The sequence below is a fragment of the Bison bison genome, unplaced genomic scaffold, assembly GCF_000754665.1.
Source record: "Bison bison bison isolate TAMUID 2011002044 unplaced genomic scaffold, Bison_UMD1.0 scf7180017864329, whole genome shotgun sequence".
In the NCBI taxonomy this organism is placed as follows: domain Eukaryota; kingdom Metazoa; phylum Chordata; class Mammalia; order Artiodactyla; family Bovidae; genus Bison; species Bison bison.
Window position 1 is genome coordinate 3,556,451 of NW_011494901.1, and position 17,766 is coordinate 3,574,216.

The following is a 17,766-nucleotide window of genomic DNA, read 5'->3' on the forward strand; positions in this document are numbered from 1 at the left end:
ATGAAGACAAACAGAACCCAAAAGCATGATTTAGCTGCAATTTTGAAATTATGCTTTATTTCTGGTGGGAAGATATTGCTAAATATCACAATTCCTCAAAATCAGTGACTTAAATAAATTAAGTTATTTAGCAAAGGAATATAGTATCAAGTGTTTGAATATAAATGAATAAACTTTCCTGAACAGATTTTTCTTCCTTGCATTCAAATTCACTGGGCTCATATTATTGTTACATTAGTGTTTTTAAAAAGTACAATTTTGTCAGCCACTACAGATGAACAAAAATTGGGTTCAAAATTGGGAAAGGAATATGACAAGGCTATATGTCACCCTGCCTGAGTACATCAGGTGAAATACTGGGCTGGACGAATCACTAGCTGGAATCAAGACTGCCAGGAGAAACATCAAAAACCTCAGATATGCAGATGGATGATAGCACTCTAATGGCAGAAAGTGAAAAACTAAAGAGCCCTTGATGAGGGAGAAAGAGCAGAGTTAAAAAGATGGCTATGAACTCAACATTCAAAAACCTAGGATCGTGGCATCCAGTCCCATCACTTCATGGCAAATACATGAGGAAAAAGTGGAAACAGTGACAGATTTTCTTTTCTTGGGCTCCAAAATCACTGTGGATGGTGACTGCAGCCATGAAATTTAACAACGCTTGCTCCTTGGAAGAAAAGCAGAGTACTGGAATGGGTTGCCGTTGCCTTCTCCGAACAAATCTAGAGAGCATATTAAAAAGCAGAGACATTACTTTGCCAACAAAAGTCTGTATAGTCAAAGCTATGGTTTCTCCAGTAGTCATGTATGTATGTGAGAGTTGGATCATAAAGAAGGCTGAGCGCCAAAGAATTGATGTTTTTGAACTGTGGTGTTGGAGAAGACGAGAGAGTCCCTTGGACAGCAAGGAGATCAAACCAGTCAATCCTAAACGAAATCAACCCTGAACATTCACTGGAAGGACTGATGCTGAAGCTGAAGCTCCAATATTTTGGCTGATGCTGATGTGAAGAGCCAACTCACTGGAAAAGACCCTGATGCTGAGAATATTGAAGGCAGCAGGAGAAGGGGACAATAAATGATGAGATGGTTGGATGGCATCACTGACTCAATGGACATGAGTTTGAGCAAACCCCAGGAGATAGTAAAGGACAGGGAAGCCTGGCGTGCTGCATGGGGTCCATGGGGTCACAAAGGGTCAGATATGACTTAGCAACTGAACACCACCACTACAGATAGATAGATAGATAGATAGAGAGAGAGATATAAAAGCACTCTAATACTAAACTTAATCTGAGGGTGTTAATTAAACAAATCTCAAATTCTTTGTACTAGCCATGTTACTGTTCAAAGTAAACAAAATCTCCCTACTGTTTCAAGTTAAACTGATAGTGGTGAAAAGCATAAGCACAGTCACAATTTTAGTCATGCTTATTCTTAACTCAGGGTTTCCCAGGTGGCTCAGTGGTAAAAAAACAAACAAAAAAACCCACCTGCCAGTGCAGGAGCCACAGAAGATGCAGGTTCAATCCCTGGATGGGGAAGATCCCCTGGAGGAGGAAATAGCAACCCATCCCAGTATTCTTGCCTGGAAAATCCCACGGACAGAGAAACCTGGCTGACTACAGTCCAAGGGGTTGCAAAGGAGTCAGACATGACCGAGTGACTGAGCACACATTCTCAAGGGAAAAAATTTACATCACAAGTACTCCAAGTAAAGTCTAAGTTCTTTCACCCAAGGACTCAATTTCTTCTCACTCTGGTGTGGTCCTGCCACCAAAATCTCATTACTGCTAGACTGACAGACCCCTTTCCCATTAGGATTAGGTCAACCTGCTTGGCCTGGAACAAAAACCAAAGCAGCAAAAGAATTCTTTCCCCTTCTAAGTAACCCAAAATAAAGCCTACTACCTATTAAGAAACAAGAGTTAACCTGTTCTATGGTTGTGTGTACATGCTAGAGAGAGAGAAAGAAAGAGTGAACACGAGAGAAAACATACACGTATTAGCACCGCATACCATCACCTTTATTTAAAAGCAGCGTGGCTAAACATCTGCTCAAACAAATTAATTATTCCATCTTGGGATTGGCAAGATAAACAATTAAAATGCCAATCTGAAAAAAAAAAAGTAATGAGGAAGCAGAAAGAGGGAAGGGAAAAATAAGTGCTGAGATTCTATATAAGGTAACACATACAAACGAAAACACTGACTTGAACAAATTCTAACTTCTCTTTTTTCAAATTAAATAACTGAAGGCAAGATTTTCACTGATAGAAACTAATCTTTCCGATAGAAAATAAATCAATAACTGCCTTATACATGAGTGTTCCTAATGATTTAAAAGATAAAACAGAACTTGCTGGAGTCCACAACCACCACAGTTGCTACAGAAATTGTAACTTTCTATCTCACTGGAGTTGGAGCCTCATTTAATACAACTAAACCCTTCCTGAAACATTATCACTTCTGAGCTGCCAGGACATGACACTTTCCAGTTTTCTTCCTTCTCTGGCTTCTCCTACTTGGGTTTCAGCATCTCTTCCTCTTCCAAACTGACAATGATGAACCTCTCAGAGTTTGGCTTAATTCCCTACTCTCTATCCAAAGATCATGTCATTATGGTTTTGTATACTGCCAAGCCCCTATATTATAAAGGCCCAATTCTTTATTCAAAATTTTCGGGACCAAGTGTTTGGGAATTTAAATATTTTGGATTTTTTTTAAATAAAGGTAACGTGTTATCATATATGTCATTATACTACCAGTAGGATCTGCAGTGGCATCTGTTTATCAAACACTAAAGGAAAACATTTATATTCAGCCTAAGTAGGATAAAGAGACTATATATAGCCTCACATCAGATCAAATCAAGTTCTGCTGCCAAATGAATTCTAGAAAAAAAAAGCGGGGGGTGGGGGGGGGAGTTCAGAGAATTCAGAATTGTCAATAAGGGACTGTGAACATTATGTCCAGTCCAGATTACTTAGAGCCTCCAAAACAGCCATTTGCTTTCTCCACTTAAGTATATAGGGATTAATCCCCGATGGTTCAGTGGATAAAGAATGAGCCTACAATGCAGGAGATCCCCTTCCGACCCCTCAAACTAACAGCTCTTCATCTAGACTTTGCTATTCATCTCTGTCAAACCTGGAAGAGACCTGGAACTCCTTCAGAATTCTCCCATCCACCCTAACCCTGCCACATCCAAATGTATTCACTTCTCTCATTCTCCAAGGCCACCACACTGACTCTTATCCTTCTCACTGGACTACAATACTACCTTCCAAATTGGACTCATGATTCTCCTTTGGCCTCACTATAATCCATTCTTTATGAAACTGTCAAAATTAGCTTTAAAAATGCAGATCATATCATGTCGTATCCCTGCATACAGCTCTTCAGTGCCTTCCAACTGCTCTTAGAAGAAAACCTAAGCCCTCACTAGAGCCTGGTCCTTGACTATTTCTTTAATCTCATTTCTAACCACCATCTCTCCTGTTTTAGTAAGCATTTTTACTTTCTAGAATGTGGAGCTCTTTTATACACCTAGGCCTTCATAGCCATGGTCCCCAGTGCTTGGAACACACATACCCTAGACTGTCTTGTACCGATTCTTCAAGGCTCAATTTTAAATGTTAGTTCTCCAAAAAGGCCTTTCCTAACTCCCTAATCCAAATTAAGTGAAGGCCACTCAGTCATGTCCGACTCTTTTGACCTCACAGGCTATACAGTCCATGAAATTCTCCAGGCCAGAATACTGGAACGGGAAGTCTACCCTTTCTCCAGCGGATCTTCCTGACCCAGGAATCAAACCAGGGTCTCCTGCATTGCAGGTATTTTCTTTTTTTTCCATGGTCTCTCAGTCACATTCCTCTTCATCTCCCTTGCAGGTATTTTCTATACCAGCTGAGCTACCCGGGAAGTCTCTAGTCCAAATTAGGTCATCTCTATAATTCTATCTCATGATCTCATGGAAGCCTGTTCTTTTCCTTTGTAACATTTATAATAATCTGTAACTTTATAATTAAGCATATATTTACTGTCTCCCTCCTCTATACTGTATACTCCACATAAAGCACAGAGAATTTATTTACATACATACTGTATACATCTAGCATCTAGCAGTGCCTGCAACATGGTAAGATGAGTACATTATGCCTACACACAAGCACGCAAACCCTTTGTTTCTGGGACGTGACTCATTTAGCACTCCAAGCAGGATGACGCCCTAGAATCCAGAAAGGCAGATTCATAAAGTCCTTCTTCACACCTACAGAGTGCCTACCATGAGCTAGGAACTGTTTTAAATGCAGAGGAGATAGCAGCACACAAATCAGTCTCTGCTCTCACAGAACTTAGTCAATGGTGGAAGACAGACAATAAAAAATATGGGCAGCAAAGCTAGTGTGCTTCACCACATTTCTAGTCCTCTCAGACACGATGACTAAGAATGCTCTAAAAAGAGGTTTCTCTACCAGTCTCAGTGCCAGAGTGAAGAGCTGACTCATCATGGACAAGTAGCATGCACTTGCTATTGTAATCCACTGAGATCTGTGGGGATTCTCTGTCATCACAGCATACCCATCCTATCCTGTCTGAAACAGTAAATAAAATTCATGGTGTTAGATGATGACAGCTGTTAAGGAAAAAAACAAACCAAGAGAACAAGACATGAGGGTAGAAGCTTTGGATATGATTCATAAAAGGCACCCATCTTAAATCTAGCCCTGTAATTAAGGCCTTAAGAATATGAAATTGAATATAATTTATCCCAAGTTAATGGGAGACAGACTTTTTAAAATCTTATATTTTCCCTTACTAAAATGGAGAGCAGGGATTCTTGATTGCTTTATTTATTAACTACTACATCCTCAGCACTGAGTGATTTCCAGTTTTCTACTTAAGTATAAGTCAATTTTAAAACCCATACATAATCTTCATCATCTACCAATGTCCTCATTTTCTCCAATGTTCTCTTAGAACATTCTCTTCTAGTTGATCTGAATAATCCCTTATGATATTATAACTACTGACTGACCATAATTTTCAATCTCCAAAATAAGAGGTGTATTTTTAAAACAGCATTATTAAAATATTGAGACTGTGTATTTTAACAGTTTCTATATAAAAAAATCTTATGACAAAAAATTATATCAGAAATATATTTAATATAACTTACTGTAATTTATAAACAATAAATACAAATATCCTATTTTAGATTTAAAGCCTTAAAAGTACCAACCTGAGCTGTTTCTGTCATTTTCTGTTCAAAATCTGCTTTTGCTAATGCATATTTTTCCACATAGAGTTTGTAAGTATCTGTAGCTTTCTTAGATTTAACAGCTGCCTGTAACAAAACAAAAACATTTAGAATTACACAAAATCACTTTACTTTCCTTAAAAAAAAAAAAAAAGTTCATTTTAAGAGATGAGGCCTATGCTGAGTTCAAGATGACATAAACTAACTTTAACACCTTTTTTCAAGTCTTTCTTATTAGTGTTTTTGTTATGGTCATACAATGATGTAGAAATTAAATCCTAATTCTCTTGTCCAATGGAATGTGCTTTTAAAAGTTAAAATACTTTCATTTATAACCCAGAGGAAGATCACACAATCACATTATAACAGTACAATGTTACTAAAAATTCAGCAATCAAGAATGTGACAATACCAGCAGAATATGCTATGAGTCTTCTTCCTTTCTCCCACAACAGATACTCCATTTAAGGTCTGATCAGTGACTATAAAGCTAGCACAAAAGTTGAAAAAAAAAAAAAATTCAATTTTCCTTGATGTTGCTTAATATTTTTTACACTTCAGAAAGTCAGTAATTTGTTTTAATCATTGTCTATTTTTCAAGATTTCTATTTTTTAATTGCTACTGTATTATAATAGTCTTAACTTTTATCAAAGTTACTTATTCAACACAAACTTAACAATACATTAAATATTAGGCACCAAGGAACAGGAAGACAAATTATGTAGGACTCTTTTCCTCAGGGAGTTCATAAAAGAAGCATAACCTATACAAAAAAGGCTAGAAATTGGTGGAAAGTAACCAGTAGATTGGGGCAGACATTTGGCTATCAAGAATTTAATTATTCTCAAAAGACTGCTCAATTTGAATACAGGAAGTCTGAAGGGAAGGGGTGTTGAAGTAAATAAGAGTTTAAAGAAGATCAAAAAATAGGAGAGAAGCTATAGCACTTCAAGATAAAAGATCTCCACTTTCTTGGTGTGATAAAAGGTAGTCTGCTATGAGTGAAGAAGAGAAGGCTGTGGTTGGAAACTTCAGAATAAAGTTTCAAACCATGGTTATGGAGGATGCAACTGGTAATAATTACAGGAGTAAAAGTATTACAAAGAGCCACTGAGGGCTAAGCTGCAAACCCTGCAATTTGTACACAGACAATCAGAACCATAGGCAATTATTTCCAGCTACATTCAGGAGTCTAAAAATAAGTATTAGAAACTAATCTATTAAGTATTCGAAACACAAAGTTGGGTTTACCTGGAAGTTGGGAATAGCAAGAGATGCATACAGTTCTAGACCCTAAAAAAGTTAACTCTGCACTGTCTTGAAAATTTTACTGCATATATTATGTTAAACATATATGCTCTATCCTTGCTGGCCTTTATAAACAAAGAATATAGGACACCACTTTATCTTGCAGTGTATTAAAACCATATCTTGTATCAAAACTGAATGCGGTTTCCATTCATGGTCTGGCAATGAAGATCCCACGCGCCAGGGAACAACCAAGTCCGATGCTCTAGGGCCCGTGCACAACTACTGAGCCTGCGGGCTGCAGCTACAGAGCCCACGCGCTGCAACACAAGTCCCCGCGTGACGCAATGAAGAGCCGCGCGCCACAACTAAGACTCAATGCAGCCAAATAAAATAAATAAGTAAACAGGAAACTGGGTCAGAAGAAACTAAGCTTTAAAAGCAATAGCTACATTTCTTCTCATAATTAAAAGACGGGTTCTAATAGATTACCTAGTGATAATGAAAGAAATCCTGTATTTTATCATTTCCTTAGCATTATAAATAAATTTATTGATATACTACTGGAAATAATTCTGTTTAAGGGTCTATATAATTTTCCCAGTAACATCTTATGAATCAAATATATACATAAAAAATAAGTACTTTGTCATAGTCCACAAATGAGTAACTTCTAAATGGCGCTTTATAAAAGGGTTTGTAAATGAAGATGAGAAGCATACTATGTCATAATATCCAGTAAGTATGTTTTCAAGTTCACACACACAAAAAATAGTTCAAAGATCTATGTTTAAAAAAAAAAAACTACATTCATGGTAATAAAGAGCTTATTACAGGCCAAAATATTTACTTAAGCTTGGATTTAACTACATATGAATCAGAGACACACTAACACCTCAAGTATCACAAGCAACAATATCACCTCTTGAGCAGAACAATTAGAAAAAAGCACTGCTTTCTCTTCTTTTTGCTGATTCAGAAGATTTAAATTATACTCTTTTCAGTAGTTATGCTTAATGTTATACTTGACTACTACTAAGTGAAGTCGCTCAGTCGTGTCCGACTCTTTGCGACCCCATGGACTGTAGCCTACCAGGCTCCTCTGTCCATGGGATTTTCCAGGCAATAGTACTGGAGTAGATTGCCATTTCCTTCTCCAGGGGATCTTCCCAACCCAGGGATCGAACCCAGGTCTCCCGCATTGTAGACAGACTTTACTGTCTGAGCCACCAGGGAAGTCTAATATACCATTAATTGTAAAACACACCATTATTTTGTATACCAATCAAACAGAAAAACACTGTCGATTAAACCATGAAATTATGCTTTCTTATCACTTAAAATTTTTATTTTAGACTTATTGTAAGAGCTCTTTTAGACTTACTTGGAGGTAGATTTTTATTCTTGTGTGATAAAAATAAAAAAGACAGCAAAATAAACTGTTTGAGATACTCCTAAATTTTTCTTCACATTCAGAGTCTGACTCTTCTCAGTTACTTCCAAGTCAGGGGCTGCTAAGGTCTGTTTTTCCCCCTACATATTATTGTCTTCAAAGTCACCAAAAATATTATTGACAGAGAATATCTTAAAAGTGCTGCACCACCATCTTCAGATTTTCTTCCAAACAGTGGTGTTTACATTTTCTTGATTTTACCAGATCTCAGCAAAAGGTTTTCAAGTAACAATCAGAACCATTCCTCCCTCGATGGTCTTAACGTGGTCTGTCACCTGAAACACCAGTGCTGCAGCTGTCCAGTCAAGCCACCAGATGTACAACCAAGCTCACAGAGCCAGTGAGACCGCACGGCAGATGCCACCTGCCCACAGTGATTATACCACCACCACCATGTGAAGATGCGTTCTAATTTCAGAGATGTGAGGGAAAAGATATACCTGGTAGCTTTTAACATTCTCTTTTTTTTTCTGGTGTCTCAGTCTGAATTATCTTTAACCTGCTTAATACCGAGAATGTATTTATGATCTAATTCTTGAATTTAATTCTTAAAAAATTCTGATCTGTTAACTCTTCAAATATTACCTGTCTACCATCCTCTCCAATTTTTTTCTTCTAAAATCCACAGCAGACCATGGTGACCTTTACTCTCTGCATATGTCACTGGTAAGTTCCCGAATTCAGTCTTTCACTATATCAACTCTGAAGTTTATCTTCTCTAATGCTTTTTTAAAATTGAAGTAACTATATATTTCATTGCCAAGTTTTCTAGTTAGCTGTTTTCCCATCTACTAGTTGTTTCATCTGTCTTTCTTAATTTCTTTTATATAAGTGTTACGTTCATTTGCAACTCTGAACATCCTCAACATATATGAATGTTTCTGATCATGTTTAATAAATCTAAATTTTATTTGAACTGAATTCTTCTTCTAGCTGTTAAATTTGTTGCCATCTGTCTTAACAAAGGTCTCCCTTGCTTTCCCAAAGTTTGTCTTATGCCACTTTGCTTTTACTAATGAATTACATTAGCACCTGTCTTCACAAACTGGAAAAAAATCCAGGGAGGATTTTCACTTTTACAAAAAAAAAAAAAAGGTGAAAAGAAAAACAGTACTGAGTGTTTGCTTTGCAGGAGCCAATATGAAGGGAGCACACACCCTGAGACCAGTGAGAGTGATCCAAGCTCCTTTCCAGGATCTACACTTAGCATCTCGGCATTGGTCTCCACAGATCTGAACTGCTTCTGTAAGCATCTGTGCTTTAACTCAATTTCCTTCATATGTTCATTAGCAAGATGTGTTCTAAGGCAACTGCTTCTCTGCCATTTTGGTTCATGTAAGTTTTCATGCGAAAAATCCACTGTTGTATAGCAGGGGAAAGCTATATGAGATTTCTTAAGATGTACTCTAAAAGTGTGGTTGTTTGCTCGTTTCAAGTGTGAGGTTTCTTTTTTTTCCCCTCTCTTCTCCCTGTCCCTCCATCGGTGGACAACTCTATAGAATACAAGGTAAACATCACCTCCTAGAACTATGTTGTATTTAATCATTTATGCTCACCCGTCCCCATCTAGCAGTTTCAGGTTATCTCCTGCCAGCCCTCCAAGGTTCCAATTTAATACCAGTCTTACAAAGGCAGCTTTTAATTACATCCCTGGAAGAATATTGAGAATATGATCAAAATTGTCATAATCAGGGCAAATCCGTGGCCTGATTGCCACTCAGAACTGTGTCCGTTAAGCCCCAGCTTCCAATAATGCTTCAGCCCTTCAGCAGCACGTCTTTTTTTTTTTTTGCTATTTATAGCTTCTCCAAGGGAGTGGGGTTCCTTGTGGCTTCACCTCAAGTGGGCAGTATTTAGTCCCCTATACCATACAAGAGCTAAATTCCACCGCCTAACTTAGGACTTTGGGTCCAACAAGCCTGCATAATCAATCCTGACACATGCCTTTGAGTTTCTGTTCCATTTCTAGTTCATTAAGAAGAAGAATATTGTTCTTCTGCTGCTGCTAAGTCACTTCAGTCGTGTCCAACTCTGTGCGACCCCATAGACGGCAGCCCACCAGGCTCCCCCGTCTCTGGGATTCTCCAGGCAAGAACACTGGAGTGGGTTGCCATTTCCTTCTCCAATGCATGAAAGGGAAAAGTGAAAGGGAAGTCGTTCAGTCGTGTCCGACTCTTCGCAACCCCATGGACTGCAGCCCACCAGGCTCCTCCATCCATGGGATTCTCCAGGCAAGAGTACTGGAGTGGGGTGCCATTGCCTTTTATTTTGCTTTACTGTCTCTTTTTATATTTTATTCTTAACTGCTGTGTCTGAAATGCTGTGTTTGAAAATCATGAATTTGCTGTGCCTCATTTTTTACCCCCTCCCAATTTTTATCTATTGCACAACACTAAAGGAAACATAATATCCCAAATTCCATTGACTGTTTTGATTTTTCCAGATTTCTAGTTTTTGCTCATGTATATACAAGTTTATAATTATTATAATTCCAAGATAGTTACATTTTTTTTAACTGGATATTTCAAATAATCTACAAAGCTTTCAAAATTATCACTGTCTATGACTGATTCCTAAATGATAATATACCACATCAAACAAGTGGATGGTTAAACTGTTTTGAAAGGGAGAAAAAAAAAATCTACTTTCAATCAAGATGAGAGTCAGGGAAAGCGTTGTGGTTTACCACAATGCTAGATACATGGGCTCAAAGTCAGCAATAAATCACCCACAACATATATTTATAGCTTACCTTCAAGTATCTATTGCCTTGCTAAATATACCAAAGTCTAGCTTAAAAATTTTTTTTACCTTATTATTAAATCTTATACCAAGGACTATCTCATCAATTATCTTATACAAATAGCCTACAAATGTGTCACTGATATAAAGCAATCATCCCTTTTCATGTATTTGCTAAACTACTTACCATACACAACATATTTTGCAAACCTACTTCTGTTTCACCTAGGGAAATCATTAACATGCGCAGTGACTTTCATCGTTAGCATGAGATCATTCTTGAGTGTTTAAAGATTAAATGCAGTCTTGTATTTGAAAACGCTTTGAAAACACAGAGGTATTATTTTTATTACAATTACCTTTTCTATTTCTCTCTGTGTAGCTCCTTCCTTTTTCAAACGTTCCTGTTCTACACACTTGGTGTTATAATTTTCCTTGGATTTCTGGAGGGCCTGAGTTATGCTCTGAATGGCTTGAACAGCTTCCAGAGTTCCTGCAACTTCTTCTTTAGTCTGTTAGGTATGAAATGATTCATCAAAATAACAGAACTACAAAGTATTCAATATCTGACCAACCAAACCAATGATTAACAAAACTGATACCTTTTTATGTGACTTAACTTGTTCTTCTCCATACTTCTGAACTTCCTTTATTAATTCTTGTAATTTTCTAACAAGATCCAAGTGACAATTTGCTAATTTCTCTGTAGATGTTTTGAATACATCCCACACTGGTGCAAATGTTCTAAAGTGAAGAAAACATGGGAATAATTTACTAAAAGGAAAAAAAAAGTTTAAGCTCCAAAATAGAACCTAATAGAACCAAAACAGGAAATAATGAGCAAAAGATGAGATGAAATTAAATCACAAATGAAATGACTGAAAGACTGATCTTGATTTTTTAGGCCTTGGTTAATTATTTAAAATATTTTTATACCTCAGATACACAGAAATGACTTAATTCATATCACAGGTCTGGCCATGACCCTCTCTTAACTATAAAATGTCATTTTCTGAGTTGATTTGGTTATTTAGATTTCTATCAGAAGACTTTCTAATCACTGTCTGTTTAAAACTAATCTATTATCAAATCTCAATTTTAGACCCTGTAGTGCTCCATTTAAAAAGTTTCACTGAAAATAAAAGCTCCTGGAAATTCCCTGGCAATTCAGTGGTTAGGACTCCACACTTCCAGTGCAGAGGGCACAGGTTGAACCCCTGGTCAAGGAACTAAGATCCCGTAAGCCATGCCATGCAGTGTGGCCAAATAAAAAAATACAATTAAAAAGTAAAAACTCTTCTGAATTTCAACATGCAAAAGTTAAATCTGCACATGATTTTCTAAATGTCTTCATCATTAAAGTTTATTTAAGAATTATTTTAGAACTGTCTTCCGAAACTTTGTTTCAGATTTTACCATGTACTTCAACAAACACTAGACGGTCCCCTTCCTACTACACTTGGTACAGAACGTATGACACTTTTCTATCACTTTTTCTCAACATTGAGAATTTAATATTTTTAGCAGGTTCAAGTACTTCCAAGAATGACTATATTATAATATCTTGGATAATACTTAGGATGCCAAAGGTCAGTTTAATTTGGTCAGTAGAGAATGATATAAATTTTATCCTATGCTTTCCTCAAGTACTTTGTCAGATATTTTCAACAGCACTTGCCTTGCTCTATGATAAAACAAAAACAAAGAGTAGCAATGATCACTAAGGCAAGAAGGTAGAGAAAGAAATCACTCATCCTAATATGTACTCTTTACCGGTTGCTGTGTTTCTTAGCCTGCAAGAAAGCTGACTGACAATCATTTTAAGCAGTAACAATAATGTTCAAAGAGGATAAATACTTAAATAGGACTGTTCTGATTAGATCTTACCTCCCACTTTAGAATCTAATCAGCACTAAAACTGGCAAGTAATTAGATGGAAAATTTCAAGAGAAAAAAGGACACCTGAAAAGTATGCACTCACAACAGCACCAAAATACATGTGTATCACTTCAAGTAAACCTGATACCTGACAGTCTGGATTTCACAAAACAGACCAGAGTGTCCCTTCACTTTAACAAAGGAGGTTTAGCATAAGATTTCTTTAAATAAGGTTTCTTTAAGGAATTACAACTATTCCATTTTATAAAGGTTGATACACACAACTTTTTTCTGGCCAAGTAATACACAGTAACATACAATAAGCACTAAGAAATGAAGCTAATGAATCCAAAATATGTTTAAATGAAATTAAATTCAGAAAGATAAAATTCAATTTCAGTAATATTTAAAATCATTTTTTCTGTTAAAAAAATGATAGAACATCTATTATTCATGAAAGGCATACATTTCAAAGACAGAACTGACAACTTTAATAGGAAAGTTACTGACAACTTTATTAGGAAACACATGTTTTTTTCTACCTCCCACCTGGTAACAAAAATAAGGTAGAATTTCCTAGATTAAAACTATGCCTCATGTTCAGTGAACTAAGACAAATTTCATACAATATTACTCATGTGTGGAACCTAAAAAAAAGGACGGCATAAATGAACTTATTTACAAAACAGAAGTAGTCACAGATGTGGAAAACAAACTTATGGTGACCAGGAAAAGGGGGAGGAGGGATAAATTGTGAGACAGGGAGTGACAGATACAAACCACTATGTATAAAATACACCTAACAATAACCTACTGTGTATCACAGGGAACTCTACCCAGTACTCTGTTAATGGCCTACATGGGAAAAGAATCTTCAAAAAACAAACAAAAAACAGAAGTAGAGTCACAGATGCAGAAAACAAACAAACTTATGGTTACCAAGGGGCAGGGGAGGATAAACTGGGAGACTACTATATATAAAATAGATAACTGACAAGCACCTACGCTATATGCAAAGCACAGGAACTCTACTCAGTACTCTATAATGACCTATATGGGAAAAGAAATTTTAAAAAGACTGGGTGTGTGTGTGTATACATACACACACACACACACACACACACACGGATAACTGATTCACTTTGCTGTACAACTGAAATTAACACAACACTGTAAATCAACTATATTCCAATAAAAATTGTTTTAAAATATTATTTCTAAAATATCAATCATACTGGAAACCTAAAAGAGTGAGCGTATGAAAGAAAATAATTTGTTATATATATGTTAAAAAAAAAAAGCCAGTTCGTTAAAGCTAGTTTCTATTATTGCAGTTATTCTGTGGCCCTTCTACTCTAGTCAATAAAGAAGAAATTATGTTTAGAAGAGGCAAAGTCTACATGGAGGAGTTAAAAAGAGGAGGATGCGAAAAAAGTGAGGAGAGAGAGGGAAAAAGAAGGAAGAATGAAGTTGCATGGAAGGAACCAATAACTGCAGAACAACTGGGAGGAAAAAACAAACACAGCCATCAGCTACCAGTCTCCACTCTCCTCTGGGTGAAAACAGAACTGCAGAAGATCCTCTTGGCTGCGGCTGTTAGCACTTACATAAAGGACAGTGTCACCACCCTGAGGATGAACTAAGAGCCCTAACCCCCTTTATCTGGGCTACAAACTAGGAAGACTTCTGTTTAAACTCATCCAATTACACTAGACAATACTTTCATAAAATAGTCATTCTTAACCAGCTTTTCAGATCATAAGAACCATATGTGAATCTGATAACCGGTATACACCCCTTCATCAGAAGTATGGATTAACACCTACACAAAATCTTATATAAAATTTCAGAAGAATCATAGATTCATCAGAATCCCAGAGGAAGAGGAATCTTTTACTGAGTATCACTGTAAAAATCTTTACACTAAGTAAATATAAGACTATTTTAACATCTTAGTTAAAATATATCTCCCCCAATTTTATATAAGTCAGACTAAGTATTCCTTCCAGACTTGTTATTATTCAAATTATACAATTACTCTTTCCAGAGTTGTTATGGCTATAAGTATACCTCATTCAAAATATATTCTTATTAATAATATTCATTTTTCAAAGAAAACATTTCTTGAGCCCATATTTTTAAAAGGAAAATTTAAAGGTAGTCTATAAAATCCTAACTGACATTTCTAATGCATTTTAATCATTTTAATAAAATTTATATTAAGTGGGTTTTTAAAGACCACTGTTCAACAGAATGTAAATGAACTTATAGAAAACCAGAATAATGTGCATAACACATAACATTTATAATCCCAAAATTATACTACTGAAAGACTATGTAGTTTTAAAGGGGGAAAAGTAAGTTTCATTTTGCATTAACTGATTCAACAAATTCAGCTGTATTTTCTATTAAGTCAAGAATATATTCATATAGGCATATTTTAAACAACTATATATTTTATATTTATGAACTATTACATCTTTAATGGAAACCTATTATTCTCAAAAACTTCGGCTAAATCAACACTGAAAGAGCTGTTCAAAGAAATTAACTCACCCAAGTTGTGAATAATTGCTTGCAGATTTTGCTAGTTTTGTCATTGACCTGGAGTACGCCTCTTCTATTGTAGCTCTGTTAAATCAAATATCAATATTGTAAGGGCTCTTGTTTAATGACCAAACACAAAAAATACAAAATAATTACAACTGCAGAAATAAACAGATAATTCAAAGTATATGTTAAAAATAAGTAGGTATGTGGTCATGAATTTCTAATCTATCTTTAAATGCCCTTTGTGCACGTCTATTTAAAGAACTTGTCTGGTATAGAACTAAAATAACGTATGTCACCAAGAAACTTCAGTATAAAGTCACTCTTTTTTTTTTAGTACCAATGGTTATGTGAACAGGAAGAACAAAAGTACTGCTTCCTATATTGTCTCTATACATACAAACTGATTTAGTATGAAAATCTTTTGTGTTTAACATAGTTTTATTATTAACACTGTGATTTCATGATTATGCCCACTTAATAGAATACGAGATTGATGACAGTCATCTGCACAAGACTATTAGCAAGTCTGAGATCCTGAACGTCAAGTTCTTAATCTGGTCTGTGATTAGATGTAAAACACTAACTTCATTCTTCCTTCTTTTTCCCTCTCTCTCCTCACTTTTTTCGCATCCTCCTCTTTTTAACTCCTCCATGTAGACTTTGCCTCTTCTAAACATAATTTCTTCTTTACTGACTAGAGTAGAAGGGCCACAGAATAACTGCAAATTAATATTTCACACTATAATATTGTTTTACATACTATTATTCAGCATACAGAATTTTATGCTAAAAAAACTGAACCAAAGCCATTAAATATGGAATAGAAAAAAATGTTCCCATAGGCACATAACTTACAAATAAAAAATATGATACTGTCTTGGCCTTTCCAACTCTACAAAAGTTGAGTTCTATCTTACCTCTCCCATAATTACCCTATCCCTTCTCAATCTGCGCCACCCTTAACAGAGGAAGTCTACAACTACCACTGCCTTCCATTTATTTACTCTGATAGGTTCAACTAACATTGTTTTTAATGTGCAAATTCAGATCGACACCCTGTTCTTGAATCAAATCATCTGTTTAATATCTAAATGCCTCAAGCATAACTCTACCTAGATATTTTAATCACCTCAAACTCAGAATAGCCAAAATAAGCTTACCTCCAAACTCTTCCCCAAACCCAACCCCACAAAAACTCTTTTAAAAAAAAGGAACTATTAATAGTAACTGCCTCTCACTGACAGCACTGTGATTTTTTTTCCTGCTCCTTTAAACTTCTATGCATCTTTTTAATATACTATATTACAAGAGTAGTACTTTAATAATTTTTTAAAAGTTAATACAGAAATTATATATCCGTGAATAAGTTAAACAGCAAGGAAAAATAGTTCAATTTCCAGTAATAGCAAATTGATCTAAAAACCTTCCAATGAGAAAAGAGAAAAGTAGGAGACGTGGGGGGTATGCTTAAAGAGCATCAGAGAACTGAAGACCAGTTAAGAATCAGTAAGCCAAGATCCAAGAGGAGGATATCCAGAGAGAGAGACAGATATGTAGGGCAGCTTTTCCCTGGGGGCATCTAGAAGAGGCAGCTAAGACTGAGAAATGGAGCAAAGCCTCACAAGGTAAGCTTCAGACTTGCCACAGGTGGGAAGCATGAGAAAATCCATATCCTTTGAATTGAGACCCAAAGAATAAGCATAAGGAGTTAAGGATGAACCATAAGTAGGCAAGCTCTCAAAGTGACCACAAACTCTTATCTTTTCAAACTCTGATACTGGACCCTGCATGGTTGTCTTAAACACATTCAAACAACCACCAGGCAGATAAAGAAACAAGATAAGATGAACAATCAGAAGAAACAAATTTAACAATGTTCCAAATGTTAATATTATAAAGCTCAGACTTTATGAGTTTATGCATTATAAAAATATAAATTCTATATCTGAAAAATACAATAACTAAAATTAATATCTCAACGGATGCAGTTAAACTGTAGATTCAATACACTGTAGTGTGTGTTAGTCACTCAGTCACTCACTCAGAGTGTCCGACTCTTTGTGACCCCATGGACTAAAGTCCACCAAGCTCCTCTGTCCATGGGATTCTCCAGGCAAGAATACTGGAGTGGGTTGCCATTTCCAATCTCCAATATACTGTAGTGAGAATTGGTAAACTAAAGAGAGGTGAGAAAAATCTATTCTGGTTTAAAGCTCAGTGAAACATAAACTAATACAATATTGTAAATCAACTACAATCCAACAAAAATTAATTTAAAAAAAAGAAAAGCTCAATGAAACACAAGACTGGGAAACAGAAAAGAAAAATAAAAGACAAAGGACAATGCAAAAATGTCTGACATGTAAAGAAAGTAAGAACAGGTCAGAAGAAATATCTACAAGAGATAATGCTGAAGAATTTTCCAAAGCTGATAAAAGCTATCAAACCACAGGTTCAAGTTAGCCCAACAAATCCTAAGAGGACAAATAAAAAGATATGTACACATCAATAAAAATAAAAAGATAAGTCACATCATAGTAAAACTGGGGAAGGTCAAAGACAAAAAGAACATCTAAAAGCAGCTAAAGCCTTCCCACCATCAAATGTTGCCTTCAAAGGAACAAT

At 35.9% G+C, this 17,766-nt stretch overlaps 1 protein-coding gene across 1 annotated transcript in view; it reads right to left on the minus strand.

Moving 5' to 3' along the window:
- The window catches only part of FCHO2 (FCH domain only 2), a 139,091-nt gene that overhangs the window by 76,601 nt on the left and 44,724 nt on the right, over positions 1–17,766 (minus strand). The window contains 4 exon segments of the mRNA XM_010853609.1: positions 5,249–5,353; positions 11,070–11,222; positions 11,313–11,454; positions 15,145–15,219. Of these exon segments, the coding sequence (XP_010851911.1) occupies positions 5,249–5,353; positions 11,070–11,222; positions 11,313–11,454; positions 15,145–15,219 (475 nt within the window).